Here is a 24,329-nt window from a genome sequence, read left to right as displayed (position 1 = left end):
TTCACAAGAGCCATACCTTTTTGTACCTCTGCTATTCTAGTCCATCATACTGCAGTGCTCAATAATCTGTACTGGTCATTAATGTCTGTCCATGACAATACGATTTGGTGACAAATACATGGCCCAACAGTCACACAGAAACTTGTAGACACAACTGGGGTGCACTACAGATACCAAGACAAGCAAACAGAAAGCTTCCCTAGAAAGTCCCAGACCTTCTTGGCCTACCAAAGAACAACAGAATAGTAACAAGGAGAACTGCAATCTCCTCTAAACTCGCTATGACCATGAACAATACCAGCAGTTAACTAGTTACATGTACTTGTAAGATGTGGTGAATAACTGGTTACATACAGGACTGAGAAAGGCTCAATTCTTGCACTGTTACTCTATTAGTTTTAGCTACTTTCTACAACCAAATGTTACCTTAGTTACATCTTAAAGTGTTAAATTCAGCAGGACCTCACTTTGGAGGAAAATGTTCCTTTTTTTGAACAAATATCCTGAAGTAACACTGCTCATAAGGCATGCATGGAGCAGGCTGAGAAGACTGCAGCATAAATCACAAGAAATAAAATAATATCTAAATACCTTCAAATTATTCCGTGAACTGCAGCTTGCAGAAAATCACCCACGTTTGCCCTCTTCAGTAGAGGTTACAGGAGCATTAGCACTAACTGTAAGATTATATGATACAGTCCCCTTTTTATAGCACGCCTATGCTCATACGGAAATATTTCCCAAGGATAAAACATGCTCTTGTGTAAATATAGCATAACTCTAATATTCATTCAGCAGCAGTGCTAAACTTCTGGTTAAATAATTCCACAGATGAGACACAAATTCAAACCAGAATTTGTTACAAAATGATGTCAGAAAGGGGGAATTTCAGGATTGAGACTGAGTATGTCCCACTTGTGATGCTGCCAGGAAGTTGAATGCAGAGTCTGAAGAATGTAGTGGACTAAAAGGATATCAAAGACTTAGATCACCACCTAGCTCAAGAGAGAATGTATATGATGTTTTTAGCTCTGCTTTTGTTATTTTCATCCATCAGCCCTAGGTTATACAATAATTCCTCTTAATTTTGGAACAGATTAATGATTATTATTGTCAATAGCATACAAACACACACCAAATGCTAATTAGCACAGTGAACAAGTTTTTCCTGCTGCACAACACACCAATCATGAAAATGGGTAATTCAGACAACACTGTTCCATTAAAATGGTGAAAATAAGGTCGAAGAAATCACTGAATGACAGAAGAGTTTACAGTCTTCCACAGAAGTAGTTGTTGCAGGACTAACAATGACATTCAGGATTTTTCCTTTACCAATCACAAGAATATGAATCAGTGATGTTTTTAAGCGGGAAAACAACCATAAAATATGTTACAGTCATACCATCCTGCAACCCTACCTTAAAATGAAACTGGAGAAGACTCCAATTTCTTTGAAGAACATGTTCCAGGCATTTAGGGGTGGATTAGGAGGGACTTCAAAGGCTCACAGAGTTGCATATAAAGCACTCATTGCACTTTGTCAGGGCGGGTCTGGTTTTACACTTTAAAGGTAGCTGTCAGAGATTTTGCCTCGAAGTTGAGGCCTGTGACCTTTTGCATCACTTTAAGGCAAACAAGCTGCATTACCAGGCTTTGCTTTCATGATTTGCTTTAAGAATTTTACACCTTTAGTAAATGATCTTTCAAAGGGCAGTTGTAACAGCAAGTTTTCTAGCCATTAATGAGAAAACAGGAATTAATGAGATGCTGGGCAACGTGAGATCCCCGTGGTAACAGTTCACTGTCTCTGTCCCAGGGTTCTGAGGGATCTCTTATTTCAGTATCCCGGGACAAGATGCTGCTGCACTGGACTGACAGAGAGTTGTGGGAATTGACAAAGGTAGCGTGGGAGGAGGAGGGTCTCAAAGAGCTGAAGCAAGGTTTCCGTCTTTTAAAAACCAAACCAACCCCGACTTTGTCTGTTCTCCATTATCTCATACTTGTGAAATCTCAGTGGTAATTTCCCCCACAACAGGAGTTGCATTGAAGTAACTTCGTTCACAGCCTCCCCTCTCTATCCTGACATTATGCTGGCCAAAGGTTTTATTAGAGGCCAATGATGAGTTACTAAGACAATACACAAGATGAGGAGCTTCAGTCATTTATTACTTCACCACTCGTGAGATGCCGCTTTAGTCTTATCCACTGGCTTCTGTTTTTTTTGGGTTTGCTTTTCATAAGTTTTTTTTTTCAAAGTCCTGGGAAACCAGGAAGGAGGGTGGATGCCCTCAGGCTGGGATACACCTGACCTCATGGGAGATGCCCAGTGCCTCACTGATAACTCCCATAAAGGTGCTCTTAATGGTCACTTTAAATTCCAACAAGGAAGTGGCAGCATTGGGGTTATCAGCCCAGAGATCATCTTGTTTCCTTCATAGTGAAGAACAATTTTGACAATTGATTGATGGGTTTGGGCTTTTTTATTATATTTAATGTGTTATTCAAATGGAATAATATAATACCTCAACTGTGACTGCTAAAACCCCAGCCTGATGCAATTCCTACCAGCCAGGCTGTGCTCCTGCTAATCCCCACAGCACAGCTCCCACTAGAGAAAGATACTGAGGGTAGAAAGAGAACCCCTCCACCTCAACTATCAGAGTTTCACAGCTACTAAACTCAAATAAAGGAATGGAAAGAGTTATGTCTCCATGACAACAGGAAGGCATGTGCTTATATTAGTAAATCCCTGCTGACCTCTGCTGATCTTTCCCTACTCTGGTCAGTGTAAAGGATTAGCGAAAGGGTACACACCATGGCCTGTTCCCAGGAACCACACACCAGGAAGGAAAACTGGACAGACCTAAAAGGGGCTTTCATGCTGCTGCCCCTCTCTCTTCTCCATCCTTGCTAACTCTGGAAAGAAATGGCTGAATAAAATTGAACCCTTTAGGAAGTACCATCAGTGTCCTTATTCAGGGAGCATACAAGGCCTTTTTAGGTGGCTTTACACAACCGAAGAATTTACAAGCCCAATTTCCTTATTGACATGGAGAGATTAAATCCTTTCTTCCCAGACTCAAGAAAAACACCTACTCCAGTAATACCAGCAGCAGAAAACAAGGCCAGGAAATTCTGAGGCTACTGACAAGCTCATGACATATTAATAATTGGCACTGGTTTTTCACCTAGCCTAAAATATTCCATAATATGTATTCCTTGTCCTCTTACACAGTGATGGGCATCTTTTGATAGCTCTTTTAACAGTGGGCTTCTCTATTCAACATGAGAAAACGTGGGCATGAGAAGCTTTCCAAAATACCAGTGTTTGATCACAACTACTAAGCCCTGGAGCTGCAGCAGCTTAACCACCTCTGCCAGCCAAGCTCTGTTGAAGTAACTTGCTCCCACCTACCAGCTGCTCCCTCTCCCCACAGCCACTTCCCATCAACTTTGTTTGAATTTCCTGGTCTCATGCTCAGATAATGTCACCATTAGGATCAGGTATATTCAATTCCCCTCAAGATTCTAGTGCCCAGAGTCAAGTTCTTAATCACACAAACCCTGTATCTTGCCCACTACCAGTTTGGATACTAATTTAAAACCCTCTAGTGATGTCCTTGCACATAGCTCAGATTGCAGCTTTTCCTGTCTAGTGTTTTAGATGGATAGAGTGCTCATCATTTCCTAGCCTACTTCTGACACTGTTTTTCTTTGTTACTGGAGAGCAACAAGCCCCAGACCACAACATTAGCATGTTCCAGTTTTGGTGGGACAGAAAATTTTCATGCCAGAGATATGTACTGTCTACTGTGTACATTATTTATAAAGACTTTATAAAGGCCTAGACCACTAGACTTTCATTAACATGGGCACAAGCAGATGTAGCTCCATTTCCCCTTGTGAAATATGCAGAGTATCTGTCCCCCCACAAAGAAGCAGAATGTGATTCCTGGCTCTCTCCCACCCAGCTTGCCCAGTGAACTGCCGAATGGTGCCAAACGGTGGGCAGCGATCCATAGCGCTGAGCAGTGCCAATATGATGGCCAGAGGTATTACCAGTATTAATCAGAAATACCACTTCAGGGAATTAGACTTACTCGACACAGAACAAGTAGCCAGCCAGCTTGTTTCCATTACCTGTTCACTATTTTAATTCAGATTTAAAGATGTAACTCCTATTATCTTGCTTCTAGAACTTGAAGAAAGACAGGAGCTATAAATCCACATTTTATGACAGTACTGCATATATTGCCACAGTAACCCTTTGATCTGCTGTGCTTATGACATCCAGTATTTTCCCTTTAGTAAACACTTCTCCAAGCTGACCTCCATGGTTTACACATTCTCTGATCTCTCAGCCATTTCCACAGATCAAACACTGAGACAGGGGGTTTCCTGTGTATTCAGTTAACCAGATTGAGTCACAAGCTTTAATTTCCAATTCTTATTTAAATACACTGAGCATCAACAAAACAGCTGAAAAGATTGTATGTCTTTGTTTCCACCTTTTGAAGCAAGGGAGATTTAAACTGTCCCTGTGTCTGAGATAATCTCAAGAGCTGCATTAGAGCAGATAGTGAACTGTCAGAAAACAGGTCTGTTTGCACATGTCCTCTTCTCAATAGGTGTCCAAAGCATTCTCCAGGCCAAAAGTATGTGAATTACTCTGCTCCTTGTCGGCTGGAGTTGTGGGAACAGAAATAAGTAGACACTCATTCTGCCCTCCAGAATCTCCTTTAGAGCACAAATTGGGCAGAATAGCTCTCAGCCTATTCCAGACAGTAAAACTGGAGTCACATGCAGAGTCTGCACTACTGTCCCTGTGGAGTTTATGTCAAACAAGTGGAGGCAGTGTGGAGCTGGCTGTAGGGGGGTCTCAGGGTTACAGCTTGCAACAGCCCATCTGGAGAATCAGAATAGGTAACGTGACCACTCTGTGCCTCACTGACACTAGACTCAATTAGACATTAAAAAAAGTAGTCATATGCCTCACAAGGGCAAGAAAAGCCATTTTCTAAGGGCCTCAAGAGTCTGCAAATGCTCCAAAAAATACTACCATTCTCTGTAGTTAAAATCTGCAAAATTCCCGTTGCAAAACAGGAGCAGGTAGAACCCCTATGGAAATTACCCCTTCCTTTGAGCTTTGCTGGGATCTATCAAGATGTGTCATTCACCTGCACTCCAAAAGGAAACAATGCTTTCACTACCCCAGTAAAAAGCTACCGGTGCAATGGTCAAACAGCACAAACCCTCAGAAACATGCCAGCCCCCTGGCAGCCACCTCCTGAACAATACCATGTATGCAATGGGCCTTCCTTCAGCACAACACAAAGCCACCATAATTGCTTCACACTCCAAACCAGTAGCTATGGTTACTAGATACAAAAGACAGTCCTGCTGCTTCCCTGTGGCCAGAGGAATTCCAGGCACTTGGAGTGAATGCACCAGACAAAGCAACTGGTACAAAGAGATGGGGGGGAAAAGTATCAGACAAAAATCTAACCATATTTTGACTTTCATATTCATAGTCTGAGGTGATCAGAGCAAAGGAGATTTAGGGAGGCTTCAGAGGGGGGAAAGAAAAAAAGAAAGATAAACTGTCGGGGAGCCAAAGGGAAAGCTGAAAACTTTCTCCAACTCTCAGGAAGTACATAAACATCAGCTACTGATGCAAGAGAATGCCAGCTGCAGTGTTCAGCGGGTACTGGCAGAGAAAAGGCACTTTTGCCGTATTTCCCCCATGTTCTCCGTATTTTACATCCACTCCTTCACGTCAGTGATCACTCCTGTCCCAGCTCATTGGGAACCAAGCAGGAGTATTACACACAGATACTGGCCTGGCAGTGCCAAGGAGAGGATAAGGAGGCTAGTTCAATCCCAATCACACTTTCCAGTAAAAGGCTGGACATGTTCTGACATGACCATATAATCCCTAGACGACTAAAACAGATGTCTAGGCCCCATCTTCAGGCACCATCCCAGAAGAAACAGAGAACACTATTTTCAGAAAGCGTAAGAAATTGTATACAAGGGTGATTTTTGGAGCCTGAAGACATGTTCATGTGAACATGAAGAATCCCAGTATACTCAAGTATATTACTTGGCTATAAAATAAGTTTCAATGTGGAAAACACCAAAACCAGCACCCCATCAGTGCACTTTCAGGATGAATCTGGTTGCTTCAAAATTTGTGAGAATACTCGTGTATTCTCTTCTTCCTCCACATTTTGTACCAGAGGTATCTGGCACTTCAGCATATTAATATACTCCCCTAGATACAATCCTCTTTTGCTTAGATGTATTTCTGTAGCACACAGAATGGCAATAAAGCTCTGTTTCTTCTTTAGGGGCACAACCATAAAATTCAGAACTTTTACATGGAGAAAGAGGTTACTACAATAGCTGAATACTTCATCACATGAAAGTGCACACACTTTCAGCTCTTGTGAATAAATGCATATATACATGTGCACAAGGAGAAAGATGAAAGAAGACAAGAAGTAAACAGAAGGTAAAACGTATCTGGAATGAAATGCCTGTTTATCTGCCAGACAAGAAGTTTTCAGGCATCAAAGCTCACTGTGAGCGACATTCTGTTCAGTTGCAGGTCACAGATTTGATCCAAAGTTACTGCATAGTGGCTGGGTAAGAATCAGGCACAGAAGACGAAAAACTTACCCCAAAATAAGAGGAAAAGTGGCAGCAGGAGAGCAGCACTGTACGCCCTGGAGGTAGTTTTCCTTAATTCCATGACAAGTCTAAGAGTGGCTGTTCTACAAACCTCTGGGGAGAAACAGTAGTTGGAAACTAGCAAATACCAGCTCTGTCCACATCACGGACTCTGGAGAATTCTCCCTACTACAGGCACTGGCTCCATGCTCCGCCGAACTGGGGACTAGCACTAACACAGTGGACAGAGTCCCTGTCCACTCTCAATGCTTCACTCGTGTTCCTGGAACAAGGAGAAAACGCTGCCTGGATCGCACGGATCGAACTGCACAGGGCAAGGAGAGCCGGATTTACAGGCTCAGGCAGCTGGTGAGTTACAGGCTGCCAAAGGGAGCAAGAAAGGGAAGGAAGAACTGGGAGAGTCACAGCACAGGCAAAAAGGAAAAAGGACCCTGGTGTTGCTTTCTGCTTTCTGGTTTTTGAACTCCCCCAGTATAATGAAGAAAACAAACCTGGTGTCTCCTCCATGGCTGCGACAGGAGCTCAGAACTGGCTTGGGGGCTGAGGTGGCTGGGGGCGTTTCTAAGATGCAGGCTTCTGTATCAGCTCATATTTATAAGCGAAATCCAGATGAGGATCAACCACAATTTTCTGATCAAGGCTGCTTTGTTCCAAGAGAAAATAAGACAAAAGACAAAAGCACACTGTTAATCCCAGTCACAGAGTTAGCCCACATTTGTCTTTACTGCTGTCCCCCATGCATCATGAGATGGGTGAACCCACAAGACATATGAACCCACAAAACATACATGAATCCTTTTCCCAACTAAGGAACAGTTGCAGAGCTCAACAGGAGAAGCGTCTCCATTACACAAGCACCAAATCGCACCACCATCTTTAGATACATATGCTTAGCTTTAGAAGTGGGAAAAAGTATCAGTGTCCATTGTTTTATGAGACAAACTGGAAAAAGACAGAGCCCACACGCTGCTGTGACCTACTAAGTACCTCTAAATCCACATCACAATTGGATTAAATTAACCATAATAAGAACTACGTGCATTGCCTCACCCTTCCACCGACAACTAAAGACAGAAGGCAGGTAAGATGCCATACAAATTCCTAGTTTAAACAAGAAATATGCAGCATAGCAAGGAATTACTGCAGGCAGACCTAAGCTGCACATGATGAAAACAACAGCAATCCTACAATGAGTAATGTGTGTTATCTCAGCATCCTTGCAGAGCAGACAGAGGCTGCTGGGCCATGTGCAAGGAAATAGGGATTTACTGCCTTTGGTTTTACCTTCAGTGCAGAAAGCAGAACAGTCACCACACGAGAGAGTTCACCACCAAAACACTGCAATTCAGGAACAAATGGTTCATCTCACCATCCTGCCTTGGAATGCTCCAAAGATGATATATCATGTGTTATCAACCTTATCTGGACCACACTGCCCCCACTTTCATCTCTGGTGTCTTCAGTCTGTTTTCTCAAGATCAGCCTCAGCATTAGTTTCTTGCCAGTTAACACAACCATCTGGAACTCATTTCTCTCTCCTCAGACTCTCTTTTGCTGTCAGGGGATGTCACCAACACTGACACATGCAGAATCTTTCTGCTCAGAATGCCTCACCCGCATGAATTATCCTCACAACAACTCACCTTTTCCAAATCAAAGCAAATACACACAAATCCACTGCACAATTTATACTGCAAGAAGCCACCATTCTTCCCCTACTGAATTTTAGCCCCTTCTGTAAGTTGACTTGTGCAATACCTCACAACTCCTGGGTAATAAACCTATCCACAGTAGTTTGGAGCTCATGTGTCTACCTGAAGGACATGCTCAGCTTTCAAAAACCAGAATAAGTGCAACAAATCCCCACACATGAGAAAGTGGGCATCCTCCCACAGAGGCTTAGGTCTTGTGTAGCTCTGCTGTGTTGTGTGGCCTGCATTAGTGACCGAGTTTTATTCTGGAGTCTTCATTTGGTCTTTCTGTCAAGTTAACACTGACACGTTCAGGCTGAGCTGATAACATGGTTGATACACCAGTAACATCACACATGGTATCAGTGGTACCTTTCTGAAGGCAGCATTTCATCCTTTTGTCACAATAGGGTATATATGGTTCTCAGCCAAAATCTTCCACAGACAGAGGTGAGACTCCCATGCCTTATCACTGCCAGGACACACAGACTGCGAGTTCTCGGATTGCAGCAAGTTATGAGGGATGATCCTCTTGAAAAAAAGTGTTCACTTGCTCCTTTCAACCCCTGCTAACTGCCAGTACATCTGAGTGTCTGCCAGGACTTCAGGCTCATTTAGTGTTGCTCAAAACCCAAGCTAATGAAGCCCACATAGTCAAGACATCCAACTTCCTTATAAAAATCAAAGTACCTGAATCTAGTGTCCACCTGTGAGGATATTAGAACTTATTTTCCAGTGTTCATGGTTGCAACTTCCTGAGATTTTGCCAGTATAAATGTCAGACCATTTCTATACTGGACCCTTGGGCATCCAAAAGCTAGCGTGGTATTAACCAGCTTAGTCCAATTAAAGGACCCTAATGCAACTCTGTACAGGCCCTGATTTGTTAGGCTTGACTACATTTCCAAAGAAGGAGCACAACTGGGTGGATTTGTTATCTAAAGCATAAGCTCCGAGTCCTTAGTCATCCTTGCTAAAGCCTTCCCCAAACTGGCCTTGGTTTGTGCTACCTCCGCATTGCTGCAGTCTAACGTCACTATAATCTGCTCTTTACCATAGTATTAAAACTAGAGCCAAAGGACACAGCTGCTTTCGTCTGGGTAACACTCATTACAAGAGACTTAAAGCCAGCATAACAGCAAGGCTTCTATTCTCAGCCAGTAGGTAAGAAACTCTGCAAGCCGGAAATGCATGCCATAAAAATGGGGCAGCAGTAAGCAAGGTGGATTAAGAGTAAGGAGAGAAAGTAGGTCTGGGGGGGGTACTCAGCAGAACCTGTTTGTCTTCTTATTCTATACCTTTTTGTGTACTTTTCACAACAGAATCCTATACACTTTTCTACAAACAGTTCAGAATGAACTGCACAGCAAAGAATCTAAGCAAAACAGTCTGCACTTTCCATTCAAAGAACAATGTGCATTTGCATGAGTTTCATGATCTTTCTTCATGCTTGTAGCTGCCTCAGAGGGGAGAGACTCACCTTCCCTCCTTACACTTCTGGAATTCATCACTGAATACAAATCTGCTTGTCCAAATTGAACAATGCAAACTGTTCTCCAAGGTCCAATCTCCATCTCGAAATTGGCTCTTTCCTGTAATAACCAAAGCTACTGTTCCTTAGCATGCACTGTCACACTTTTCCACCTGGCCACTAGATGCCCCTTCTGCACTGCACAAACTCAAGTGAAGGCCATTGTGTGAAAACAGGAGAGTTGAAAAGAAACTCATTATCATCAATGCTGCCAAACCAACACAACCAGAAAACATCCTGGAACGCTGTAGGACTGAGCCAAGCAGCCCACTGATCACTATACTGCAACATCTACACATCAGGAGAGTAAAGGAAGAGTTTTGTCTGCGAGTCAAAACTTTAAAGCTGCTCTTAAAACATGGAAAAAAAAAAAACATCACACAAAATTTCCAGTCTCAATACAGCCTGATAGCACTCTACACACACAAATTCAGTTTATTTGTGAGAATTTAATAGGAAATATCTGCGTGGATTACGACTGAACATAGCATACGTACCCCATACATGTAGGTTTAAGGCCCATCTCTTCCCAGCCCTGCAAGCCTGGCCATTAAGCGCCATCCTGTGGCAACCTATGTGCATCTTGGGATGCACCAGCAACAAGGCTCAAATTCATGTTTTGTGTCAGTTGTACAGCTACAAACTGCGAACCTCAGCGAAACCCTGCCTTAACTGAGAAACTGGGACACCAACAGGTCCCCTCAACAGAACATCAGTTCTACAGAGAAATGACATTTTAAGCAGAATGCTTCCTAATACGCATGACCTGCACTTTCTCGGAAGATTCCTGTATTTGTCTGCAGACTATGGGAGGTCCAGGGTTAGGATTTGAGAGGACAAAATTGAAGCAGATTTGCCTGAAGTCTGAAATCACCCACTGTGCCTTGCAACACTGGCTGCTTGTGCAAACATCTTTATTACATGCCTCATTCCATAAGAAAAGCAAATTATAAGAAACATAACAAGGATATCAAAAAAATACACAGTACCTATAGTCTCCTCTCCAATATATTAGCCCATTTATACTATACACAGACTAGGCTGCAGTAAAAACAGGGCCATACTTCTGCCAAGTTATCTCTAAAGGGAGTTTCAGAAGTCAGGCTCTAACCATGTATGTACCCTTTGATCTATGCGAGACCCTGTTGGAGTGCCACAGGTCAACTTTAAGTCCCTTTGATCCTCCTCCAGGGCTTACAGCTGCCTTGGTGGAGGTGAATCCCTTCCACTGGGCCTCTTCTGGCAGATGGGAAGATGAGAATGTTGAGCAGCAAACAGGAACCAGCTAACAGTGTAAGAAAAGGTCTCAGGAAAGATTTTCTGCAGTAAAATGTTATAGCAGGAAGCAGGATGTGTCCAATACATCAACTGGATCTTAGTGTGTTGAAGTTGTGTTGACTATTGAGAGGGCTTTCTGCCGAAACATGCTTGTAAATACCCTTTTCACAACGACCATCGCTGCTTAGAGAGAGCCTCTCATGCCACTGGAGGGCAGTGCTGGGCAGCTTTCTGATCTACCAGCCTAAAAACAGCTTTGAAAGGCAACCTTCTGAATTAGCATATGTTTGTTGCAAATGTCTGCATTGCTGGCAACCCCGGAGGAGTCAGGCTGGTGCCTAGGGCGCTTAGCAGGCTTCAGGGGAAAAGCTAATGCTCAGCCAGAACCAAAGGAACCTACAATCAGAGCCAAAGTAAGGGAGCTATGCCCTGCAGCAGAGCCTGGATGAAAAGAGCCTTGTAATGCAAAGGTTTGCTCTCTGTGAAGGCCAAACACAGGGACGGTGGAAAAGTGAATTTTGGAAAAACCCCCAGCTGGACCTGAAAAACAAACACATCAAGTGCACCATGTCAGCTGTGTGTTCTAAACAGTCTAGCCTCAAAGTCCTGTATGTCCTATGACATCCATTTGTACCATGGAAATGACACCTTTGAATACGCATAAACCACTAAGCTCTCTTTTTCCTTGCAGATGTAACCTCTGCAGTCTCATACAGTCTGCTCTGTAATGAGGCCTCTGGGAAAAACTAGCCATTCTTCCCACAGCAGGTGGCAAGAAGTAAAATGGATATAGACCATGGACGGGGCAAATGCTGAGGATGAGTAATTTTCTCCAAGAAGCCAAAGATGTAGGCTTTGCTTTTGTGTATTTGCACCTCAATGAACACTCCATTCAAGAAATACTCCTATTACCTCTAAATCTAATCCAGGCAACTAAACAGACAGATCTGTCAACACAAAGGTAAAGGACAAAGGTACAGAAACAGATCCATGTTCCTTTTCCTGACTCACAAGCAGGGGTATTGTACATCTATTTTCAGTACCTGTCTCACACACTCCTGACTTTATAGGCCATGTTTCACACCAGGATTACCATAACCACAGAATGTGCTACAGTGACCAGAGCAGCAAACACCTCTGAAGTTAACTTCTGTTGTAAGAGTATTTCATAGACTTGAGCTCCCACAGGAGTCAACTGTTTCTTCACAGATGTTCAAGAGTAACGGCCTTACCTGAACTGGGTGTGCAGAACTTGCTGGATCTGCTGTCGCGTGGCTAAGAGGGTCTGGCTGCCTTGCCAGGATTACTGCAGCACTCACTGGCCTGTGGGCAGACATTTCATTTTGCCAAGATACTAAACCCTAGTGTTTCCATAGCCATCCATTTGTCAGATTGCTTAACAAACCTTTTAAGAATGACAAATACAGATCTGTACGTAATTGCTGACAGCATTCAAGCTTCTTGTCATGGTCTGCAAATGGCGGTTCATCCCAGTGTCAGTAACACTGAATTTGTTTCATAATTAGAACTTGAATAATTAACTTGTCACCACACTGGGAACAGTTCTTCCAGACCTGCTCTGTATGTGTAGACTCCTCTAAGAAACTATCATGTAAGTCAGCAAATTCAACTTAATAAGTATATGTACTTCTACCCCCGACTGTTTCCTTCTGGCATAGGAAGGTTTTGACTATGATCAGCCACATTACTACTCCTCTGGCAGCACTAATGTCAGATCAGAACAATCTGAGATGAGAGACAATTTCATAGTTAGTGCTCTCATTCTCTAGTAGTACTGCTGCATAACTGCAAACTAAAATCAAGGACTAGGGACCTACACAATTAGATGTTACAGAAATAGACATTCCCTACCAAAGACAGCTCAACATCAGTTACGATAAATACCACAGGTGAATTGTACCAATATATTAAGCATTTTCCCAACTTCAAAATAGTGAAGGCTTATGAGTGACCAGTTACAGGTCTTAAGGTATCAGTAATGGCAAATCAAATTTTATTTCAAAGACATGGTAAAAAATAAACTCCAAAGACATGCCCATCTTAACCATGATCCTTACAGACTTCAATCAGGCCGAATCCCTCATGCCTAAGTGCATAGCTGGACCAGAGATAAGGGTAGGCAGAGGTTTTTAGGGCTTAAGCACTTCTCCCTGCCCTGAGGGAAGCTCTAGTTTGTTCCACTTCTCTTAGGGAGCATGGTTCATGCACATTTTCTACTTCATGTCTTGCAACAGCAGGCAAACCAATCTCCTGCTGAGTGTCTGCAGAAGGTGACATTGATCTGCAACACAAGCATTTGAATCTTTAGCTCTGCTAACTGGTGCTCTGAGTGTACATGAGAGGGAGTTCATCCAGTATCTCTGAAACAAAATTTGCTCAATGGCCTCTGAGAAGAGAAAAATTAAGTTTTATAGCGTGATGAATTAAAGCAGTCTATAATCTTCATTTATAATCAAGAAGTCCAACTATGAAAATGCTTTTTGTTAGTCAGAGTTAACCCTCAGTAGCCTTCAAGAGTGCACACTCCATGTGAATGATCCAGCACCTCTTACTACAATAACTAACTTTCAGGAGTACATGGATGAGTAAACAGAAGCAATAAAAATGCACAGGAGAAAGCCAGGAGTGTCAACACATTGGTTGTCTACCTTGAAACAGTTTCTTTCCATTCGGTTAAGAGGTTATGGCCTTCAGACATGAAATTAAAATAGCTAATCCACTCTTGGCTATTAACTTTAATACCGATACATACTTAACTCCAAATTTGCTTGTTTATTTTCCCTCAGTAACTTAACCCTATTAACAATTTCTGTTATAATCATAAAGCTACTTGTACTTTGTATTCCACCAAATATCCACTGCAGTGAACTCTGAAGTCAAAGCCACAGTTCACCCTCTCTCCGTAACTTTAAAGCTCATAATCCTCCACTAAACTAGTCAGTAAGGATAGTGATGTGCTGATTCTGCCCAGTGGACTCTTGTCTTTTTCTATTGCTTCACAGCAGTGGTACTTCAATTACAAGCACATCCTTGTGGGCTGATAGGATCTTACTGTTAGGTGAGAAGAGGTTCCCACAATTTAGGAACCAAATAACGTACTTGGGCAGTAACACAAACAAATTGCCACAGCAGCACTGAAGCCAATGCTTCCCAATTCATCCATCCATCTTCAGCTGAAACTGAGCTTCAGGGGTGAAATAAGGCCAAAACAAAGTAAAGAGTGAAATGGAATCTGTCCAACAATAAGCCAGGTGTCAGGCATCCGATCCACAGAGCCTGACCAAGGACAAAACGGTCATTCTCTGTTAGCTATGGTGGGATGTTGGGAATTCTGAGCAGATGTTAATAGGATGAATAAGTACTAGTCGCACAGCCTCAGAATGATAATGCCTCTGAATACCAAAAGCATATTGATCTCCTGAAGTGCATAGTCAGAACATCTAATGGCTCTAGAGAGAGCAGGGAAACACTTCAGGGAGAAGGGGGAAACAGAGAAAAAGAGAAGATGCTTTAGACTGAAGAGTTTTATCAGTTAAAAAAGCCTTTGGGCACACAGGGAATGTTAAAATGCTCCTGCATAAACAGACATACAGTGAGGGATGCCAAGAATGCACACTTTGTGCATAAGAATGGGAGAATTAATTTACAGAACTTGTATAACAGGTGTGAAACACTTCTAGGTAGAAGAATCAGAAAGAACTCAGAGGAAAACAAATCCTTACTGCACTGTCCTGGTGTATCAGAACTGTGGGAAAAGAGCAGCTAATACCCCAGTGATGCAGAGAATGCAGACACTATTCAAAAGAAATTCAAATGGAAATTCTTTCTATTTTAATGACCTCAACTGTTATTAGTAATGCAGATTAGGTCTTTGTTCTAAAAGGAAATCTCATTTCTAACCTGCAGTGTCTTTTTCAAGTGTGAGACATTTGAAAACTCCTTTTTAAACAAGGGCTGTATAACTGGGAAATTCAATTCGTTCTCTTTGCTTTGCCATCTATTTAGTTCAGCACTATATCCAACATCAACAGCAAAATGCTATCCTCCATTCTGCACTAGATGGCCAGTGGTCCATACACTCTGCTCCAGTACTGATCCAATGCTGTCATCATCTCCTTGAAGGTGGATGAGACTCCAGAACAACAAGACTGCAAATTACCAGCTTGTTCAGAGGTGGGTTTCTCTTTTATGAGCTACAAATCAGACTAAACTACACTAACAGAAAGATCCTGGTAAAATTCACTCTCAGCCACCACAGCAGCATATCATAGTTCTACGAACTCTGGTCAATAGTATTACATATCCTCTGAACCACTAAGGACATTAAGAAAAACACAGTGAAGAGATGAGAAAAGATTCCAGTTGTCCTGAGCTTCCTACTCTCTGACCACAAAACCACACTCTCGCATCAAATGGGGAATGAAACTCAAGGGACATTTTAATCCTACACCCCTGCTCTAATTAATAATCCTACTTTATCAATATTTGATGGAGCTGTTATTGTGTCTCCTCTGACCATTACACTTTTCATATAATGCTCTGAATTATGCTGCTCTGTAGCAATGTACTCCTTCCAAGGTAATACAGATGGAAAACACAGCACCTCCTTTCCTAATGCAGTGCCTTTCCAGAAGACCCTACTTCAGGACTAACATAGGAGATTGGCAATTTATTCAAAAAGATATATTGACTCAGCCCTAAATGACCTTTATCCCACTCTCCCACCATCATCTGGAGAAGAAAATACATACGTATCCTGAAAACCAAACAAAAACCCACAGATAATGTCGAGCACAACAGTCATTGTGTACACTGGCACAGACAGTCACACTTACTAAGGTACAAAAGCAATTATGACAAGAAAAGGTTACAATTTTTTGCAATCAAAAGTGCTAAAGAGGATTATGTAGACTACTCCAGGGTAAACATAACAGAACTTTCATTGATGTCACACAAACTCCCGTGGATGAGTAGGTGATTAGGTATGCTGTTGTGGTTGCATTCCCACAGGGTTAAGAGGTTACTGCTGCTACCCAGTTACTCATCAGCACAGCTCCATACGACTGTACTCCCCCTCTGCTCTGCACGTGTAACTGCAAATGCAGTTACTCCCACAACAGATGTTGTTAACATGATCAAGAGTATTAACTCAGCGATCGCAAGTGCTTAAACTAATGTGAATTACTTCGGTAAAAAGGCAGCTCAAGAACAATTACATGCAGCTACATGAAAAGTAAAACATTCCACAAACCACATTAGACTCTTTAAGGATTCTCTTTGGAAAACACACTCAAAATTCTCCATCAGTGCAGAATCATCAAGATTAGTCCCTGCTGCTGAAGAACTGAGACACAGGGAAAGGCAGTACAAATTCATGGATAGAGAAAGGGCTTTTTCTGTACATTCCTCAGTCTCTCAGTTTCTGAATACTGCAGCTTTCTTCTGCAAGGGATCTTATTTAAAATAAACAGGAAAAGTAAAAGTAAAACAAACATTTAAGAGAAAAAATAGCCAGATGACAGAACAGAAACACTCAGCCTGGGCATTTTCTTTACAGGACAGCTGTTCTCAAAGCAGAGGTAGGGGCTGAAATATGCCAGCACACAGGGAAGCTTATACTTCCTTGTCAGATTACACATCTTCCCAGTCCCAGGCCTTTACTGCATTATACACTGTGGGTATCATAACACTTAAGTATCGATTAATGAAGAATGACAGTGAGGGAGCAGAGAAGCAGTTGAATTCATCCCAGTTCAAAAGAAAATTGTACTTAAGAGTCATCCCCAACTTTCAGTCACTAAAGATTAATCACAGAAGCATGGCACTCTTCTTCCTTAGCTCCCTAGTAGTGATGGGGGGTGAACGAAAAGAAGGAAGTGGGGATGAATGAAAAAGAACACAGTCAAAAGCAGATTTGGGACTTATTTGTGCGTGTGAGGAGGCCAAGCCAGTTCCTCCTTTCAGAGGGCAGAAACCTTTAAATTTCAGCACCTAGAAGGCCCTGAAGCTCCAAGCCCAACCAGGATTTCCTGTGCTCCCATTCTGCAGGGAGCCCAGCGGAGACAGAATTTCTGTGGAGAGCAAGGGAAAGGGTTGGACTGCACAGAAATCACAAAGAGGTTTTTGCAGCTTTAGCTTGTGCAACATAAAGCAGAGATACAAAAAGGGGAAGATTAAAAGAAAAGTAACAAGTTGTGAGGTATTCATGGGACAACCAGCAGCAAAGTGCCAGAGGAAGCCAGAGAGATTGGTAATTACTATGCATCTTCCACACTTCCCATCTGACTCAAAGCCCAGTGAAGTAATTAGACAGCCAGCAATTACAGTAGCTTTGGTTCAGGTCCACAGAGAGCAAGCTGTGAGGAAGCTCAGTGCTTCATTTCAACAGACTGTGATGACCCTGAGACTGCCAAAGGTCAGAAGAACTTTGGAGAGAGGGAGTAAGTCCTGAGTAACATCTGTCCAATGAGTTAAAAACACTAGATGATGCAAGCTTTGAGGGAACTTTTGTGTCATCTGTTCTGTCTTTAGAAAGAAGAAAAGATGTGGTAGCATTTTTTTTTTTCACAGCAACGATTCAAGCACAGAACAGCAAACAGATGGAGGTGTCATAAGCAGTGTGAAAAAGAAAAACAGGAATAAAGTGAGAGTCCCTCTGCAGGAGATTACCACACTGTGAAATTCTGTTTGCAATGACCTGTCAGAAAAATGCCTCAATTACTACAGGTTGGGATAAGCAGAGGTTTTGAACCTTAGAGACTGGTTATCCACACCATAAAGGAAGGCAGGTCATGGAACAGGACAGGCTGATGACTGCACACGGTATTAACAGCAGAGTGATGATTTGGTGGTGGAACCAACCATGGGATGATGCTGTTTACAGGAGTATTCATGCAAATTCTGAGTAATGGAGCTCTTGAGAGGTATCAAGTGACAGAGTAATGCTTCTGGCTAGTTGTTTCCACTCACAAATATGTGTGTGGCGGGAAGGAGGCACAGAAGAGAAAACATCCCATAAGCGGAAGGAATTAAATGCTATCAACTTGTAACGGAAAAGGCTTAATGCAGACTATCAAAGACTAAATATCCCCATCACAAAACATGCTGGCCAGGCTTAAAAGAGCAGTAAGGATTCTGATAGACACACAGTTTTATCTATAAAAGGAAGGTTTGGAGATCTTAGTTCAGTCCTTTTGCCAGGAGGTGCTGTATTAAAATTGCTGTATACAGCAACTTGTTCAACTAAAGAGGCTCTTTCTGTCATGAGCTGTAAAAGGACTTTAGTTTTCAATTCTTTTCTGAAGGATGTTGCAGATACTGATTCCTACCTCATGCTCAACAGATCCTAGGTTTTCTTCACAGTTTTGGTGCTCAGAGCAGAGAGGCAGCATTTTCCAGAATGCTTTCCTGAATCTCTAAACACATCTTTTTTAACACCAGGTTCCCTGGACAGATTTCCCAATATATCTCCATCCCATAACCCAAGAGCCATAGCAAACCAAAGGATGTGGCAATACTGAATTGCTCAAAGAAATCCGAGACATCTTTCTGTTCATAGGTCTCCCTGAGGGCCCTGAGTGGGTTGCAATAGCACAGACAGTTGCTCTAAATAGCTTGTACCCAAACACTCTGCTTGGTGGTGATTAAATATATAAAACACATCCAATGCTTGAAACAAAGGCCCAGGGCACCTAAGAAACACTTCCACACAGAGCACACTATAGCACTGGAAATACTATCATGTGATCCGCCCACAAACTAGTGCTCTAAAGAAATGCAGAACAGAAAGGAATAGTGAGAAAGTTCAAGATGTAAGACTATATTTTTGCCTTTTCATTTTTATTCCATGTCTTTGTTGCAGACTTGTATGAGAAAACAGCTGCTACACACAATTTGCTACACAGATACTATTCCTAGGAATTGCACAAGTCTAGACAATTCAGGGCAGAGGTTTTTATTGTTACTGTGAGATCTGCATGCTTCAAAAGGAAATCAATTTAAGGATTTTTTTTTCTGTTTGAAAAGGCTGTGCTTTCCAAAGGATATTACTTGGACTTTGTTATATACCTATATTTCCTAACATAACACTAATCCTGACCATCAGTTGGTACTGATCAGCATTTTGGTTGAGGCTCTCAATAGCTTCTGATTGCTCAGACCGTGGTCTCCACTGTTCCAACAAACTAGAACAAAAGATGAAGCAAAAGCACAGACAAGGCAAACACTGTCTCTGCCTCACCAAGTGATTTAAATACATGAAAGTAAGTGTGGCTTTATAGTTCTTTAATTATGTATTGCATCTGAATTATGTATGGCACAAAAGGCATACAGGAATTCTGGTGGAAAGAAGCAGCATTGTGCAATAGTATTTCCTCACTGAGCATAAGATATGAATGTGCCCTACAACAGGTTTGCTCTAGTTTAATGGAATCCTGTAATTCCCAGAGAATCTGCACACCCATTCTCACTGCAAGAAGCTGTCCCATGTGCCTAAGAAATTCCCTGTAGTGCCCTCAGAAGAATACATTTACATGCTGGTGAGCAGAAACCTTCTCCTATATCCTGCTGCGCTCTTATTTAGCCCAAATACTGCTCAAGAACAACGTAATACAGAGGTACTTTAAACCTGTAAGACTTGATTGAATGTGAAGTGTTTAAATACAGAATATACACCAGGTCTTTCAGATCAGCCAGTGGTTGTGTGATGTATGGTAATTATCTAATCAGTAATTTCACTGTTCTCTTGAAAAGCATGACTGGTTTTGCTACTCTAATGCACTATTTAGCCCTCCACCATTTTTGTGAGGGACAGGAACGAATCAACTCTTACAACATATAATCTAGCTGTAAGGTAACTTGGAAACAGACAACCTTTTTGCATTGTCACACTAGGGACTGCACACGCAGTGGTGACAACACCTACATTACCCATCATAGCAAGTTCTTCCACTGCTACCTATAGTGGATCTATAATGAATGTGTACATATACAAATGACCCATTAGCAGAACAACTCCTGTGTTCTACCCTTAATTCCACCTTCTTCTTTCCACTTGCTTTTGTTTTCTATGTTCTTCATTTTAAACACATAGTTGTGTATTATATAGAAAAAAATACAGACATTTTAGAGAATTGGAAGTAGATAAATGATACATCCTCCAAGACAAGTTTTACAGGTTGGTCTGTCTTTTCAATAGAGAGATATCAACAACAAACATTCTTCCACCTTCCTCCTCTTTAGATTTGGCCTGTACCTTGCACTGGACAAAATACTAAGCACTGCTCCCCAGAGTAAAGTTTCAAGCAGAGAACGTAGCTGTCAACTTCAGCTACAGTCATACATTCAGGCTGACATCTGTTTTGTGCTGGGAAAACTTCTGAAACTCCAGGTCTAATTTTGCATAAAGAATATTTGTGCTTTTGTCTTTCCCTCAGGCACAATGACCTTCCCTTGCACAGGGACAGCGCTGGCTGCTGATTAGCAGTGCCGCTTTGCTGCCAGACCTCCACCGGATGGGGCCAACGATAGGCAGTGAAATCTAACTGCCACTTGGTGGCAGAGGTTAGATACCATAATTACATCTCTGGTTCCCAAGAAAGCATCATGCATGCTTATTCTCTGCCCAAGGTGACTCTCAAGATTATTTCTTGCCTCCTCATTAATTACTATACATATTTATAGACGAATTAAAGATTCAAACTTAAATATTTATTCAATTAATCACTTTGAGTTCTAGTAGAATAAACAATATCAAATCAATTCATTAGCTCAGGGGTTTATGACAATTTAACACATTCATTTTCTGATCCGTCTCTGTAGTATCATGTCTCACGCAAGAGTTAAAACATCAAACACCAGCAGCTCTCTTTCTAAAAGAAAGAGCATAAGTAGTTCTGAACCATCAAACTGTTTGCTTCAACTCACAATGAATAGAAAACGGATTTGCTGCAATAATCAAATTAGGCTGTTACTACACCCCTTTTTCAAAGACATCCTGCCTGATCTTTAAGTCTCTAGCTGATCATACAATTACTATTGAGAGCAACTATAAACACAGCATATGCTACTTACTGCAATTTGGTTCACAACATGAATAAACAATATTCTATAATCCAACCCTTCGGAATGTCTGCTCCATGAGACCTTGCTTAACATTCCACTTCTGAGGAAGCCGCATGTTTTATTCCCTAGAAATGCTGCAGTGGCTATGATTCTATATATTACATTCTATGTATTTTTAGATCACACAAGTCTCAGCAGGTCAACCAAACCCCTCTTCCAGTCTCTGCCACACCATTCATGAAACCCCTTGCAATGCAGCACAGCTTAATTCTGCCCTCGGTATTCCAGTCTTGCATTCCTGCAGTTTGGACCATTTTTATTCAAACCCTGCAGACTCTTCTGCTTTTCACATATTTAAGCACTTACGCTTTGCTAACTCATCTTTTTATTTACAGTTCTCACATGGTTTTGCTTGAGTAGACACATGCAGCATGTTACATAGTTTTAAAAAAGGATGTAAATGTTCTTAGAATGGCTCGACTGGAACAGTGCATCAGCAGCATCTGGCCCTGGAGCAGAGGCCATGCTCATTGTGCCGCTACCTGCTGAGCACAGCCGCCAGCATTCAGAGCACTGTACAAACAGCATTACTGTAACAATGACAAAGACAGTCAGCCCTACTTGCATGGGGTTTAATGAGCAACACAGACCATGGCATGCAGATACTGACAGCTTACGTTTGTTCGTTGCTGCGGTTTTGTAACCCCAAATTTCCATCACCTTCCAAATGATAGTGCCTGAATCAATCAGAGGCAGCTCTGAGAAAGTAGCATGGATGACTTCAAGCCCTTCTGTGGAACACACACATGGATGCCTTTCAAAACCAGCATGACAAGTCTTCTGCAAAGATAGAAATATGAGAAGATCAGAAATCATTTTGCCTTTACAGAAGTTGAGCTGCAATTGGAATGCTGACACCCTGTTATAATAGAGACAGTAGCAGTATTGCAAAGAGAGAATGGAACAATGTTCAGGATAGGGCATAACTCTCAAACTGAAGGAACGCGTCACCATGGACAAACTTCTCGTAACAGTTCCTTCCAGGTTTCAGACTTCTGCAGAAGCAAACCAGAAGATCTAACAAACAAAAATATTTGTGAATCAAAAAAACCCCAAACAAAACAACTCATGTGAGGTGCTTCTACTCTTCCCCTTTAAATCTTCCACTAAACACGGTTTCTGTGCCTGCCAATTCTGTGACCTTGCTGGAAGTGACCAAGCCAGAGATCAATTAGTGAGTACAGAATAGAGAAGCAGCACTGACTGCATCCTGCCTGTCCCCTGGGAAGAGCAGCTGTGCTTCAGGGTACAAGCAGCATAAGCCTGGAAGATCGTTATCCAGTGGGAGTGCTGATATGCAGGTTGATTACTAAGTGCAAGATGCACAATGCAGCAGAACTGAAAGGAAACAAGAAAATCTCCTTTTTCCTTTGACTTCCACACTTGAAATTTTCCAGTAGTTTAAAACCACTTTAATTTTGCACATAATGAATCCTTATTACACTAAATCTACAACAAATACACCATACTGTCTTCAAACATTTAAATTATCAGCTTTCATTAATACTTTTGTGCCCCACAGGAAACCATCCTTTAAAAATATTGTATACTCTTTACATATCCCCTTTAATCACTTATCAAAGTTGGGGAAAATCTGCATGTAAAGATGAATTTCGAATATGTAAAATAAATCAAAAGTAACCTTTTCTGACTCTCAGCAACAAATCAAACTAGCCACTTGCCTCTTGTCAAGGACCTGCCTGCGAGTCACCAGGATCATCCCATCACTTGGTCCCAGTAAAATTTCACAGCACCTTATTAGAGACTTGACAGAGGTCATGCGGCACTTTGAGGAAAAGCTGACTGATGACATAAAACACAGAACTCTTTGGGACATGGAGCAGGAAAAACCATATACAATTATTTTAAATATGAGCATTTTAAATGCTGTCCTTAAAAAGTTATCAGGAAACATAATGCATGATGATGATCACATGTTACTTCTCTATGCTGCAACACTTCTGTACGTGCTAAATTTCACAGTCTTATCTTTCTCCTTGACTACACCAGCACTCCAATAGAAAGCCAAGGACAGTGACTCAGGCCTCTGTGGTTCCTAGCAAAGGGCCACAACTGCTGAATGCCTTCAGAACACAATTGTGGGGCTTCATACTAAGAAGATTCAACTGCTGACTGACATAGCCACATTCTCAGTACTGCATGAATTCCAGCTCTTTGGTATTTAAATCAGTACATAAATATTTCACATAGAACTTAGCCTAAAATAAGCCACCTGCCTGGTTACTACAATGTTACAAGAGTCTGTCTGCTTGCCTTAATTTGCAGGCAACTATAATGCTATTTGTGTGATATACTATTCCGTAAGGCCTCCCAGAAGAAATTCGAGAGATCAATAGTCCTTAAATAAGTAATTAGAAGAGCTGAAATCATTTGGGTCATGAAATAGCAAGTGGGATAAATAAAAAGTCACAGCTTCATGAACACCTGCATTTAATAGAATTTTTACATTTATTTGTTGAGATAAATGATAGGCTGCACACCAAAGCATAAGAAGCAGAACTGCTGCATAGCATCTGTAATAGAATGCAAACCAGCATGCTACACACCTGAATTACAATTATTTGGCAAGTTAATTAAAAAATAAATAATATACATCAACAGTCTTCAACTTGCCAGTGCTTATGCAAGCAAACTCAGATCAAAATTTGAAGGGAGCCTTCTAATCTAATACATGAAACAAGCACTCCATGTAACAAGGCATTTCTATCCTCATAGACATGTTACACTAAACGTGAGAGAATGTATGTAACATATACTCTCTAGAAAATACAGCTACATTTCCACATCTGTGTAGGCACCTGCTTCCTCAAAACGGATTATCAGAATAAAGCCTGGTACCTTCCTTGCTGTATTTGGTTGAAAGACTCTCTAAGTGACAGCTACTCACAGACTCATGAAACTACTGACCTAATCTGACCATTTTGGACTTGAATGTGGGAAGTAAAGCCTGGAAGATACTTTCCTGGTAT

General features: G+C 41.7%; 1 protein-coding gene across 13 annotated transcripts in view; it reads right to left on the bottom strand.

Annotated features, from left to right (window-relative positions):
- CRB2 (crumbs cell polarity complex component 2) overlaps positions 1-24,329 on the bottom strand; it is a 63,869-nt gene that overhangs the window by 30,535 nt on the left and 9,005 nt on the right. For 3 of the 13 annotated variants that reach the window (XM_065695791.1, XM_065695793.1, XM_065695792.1), the window contains exon 2: positions 21,957-22,119. The exons of 1 other annotated variant lie outside the window; for it this stretch is intronic. In XM_065695791.1, coding sequence (XP_065551863.1) covers positions 21,957-21,996 — 40 coding nt within the window. In that variant the 5' untranslated portion in view covers positions 21,997-22,119. Of the gene's footprint in view, positions 1-6,684; positions 6,895-7,187; positions 7,340-21,949; positions 22,120-24,329 lie in introns of those variants that run through there. 9 more of the 13 variants (XM_065695795.1, XM_065695796.1, XM_065695799.1 and 6 more) reach the window with 5 other exon arrangements.

This window comes from Lathamus discolor, chromosome 15 (genome assembly GCF_037157495.1).
Source record: "Lathamus discolor isolate bLatDis1 chromosome 15, bLatDis1.hap1, whole genome shotgun sequence".
Taxonomy (NCBI): Eukaryota; Metazoa; Chordata; class Aves; order Psittaciformes; family Psittacidae; genus Lathamus; species Lathamus discolor.
This window is presented reverse-complemented; position numbering and strand designations above follow the sequence as displayed.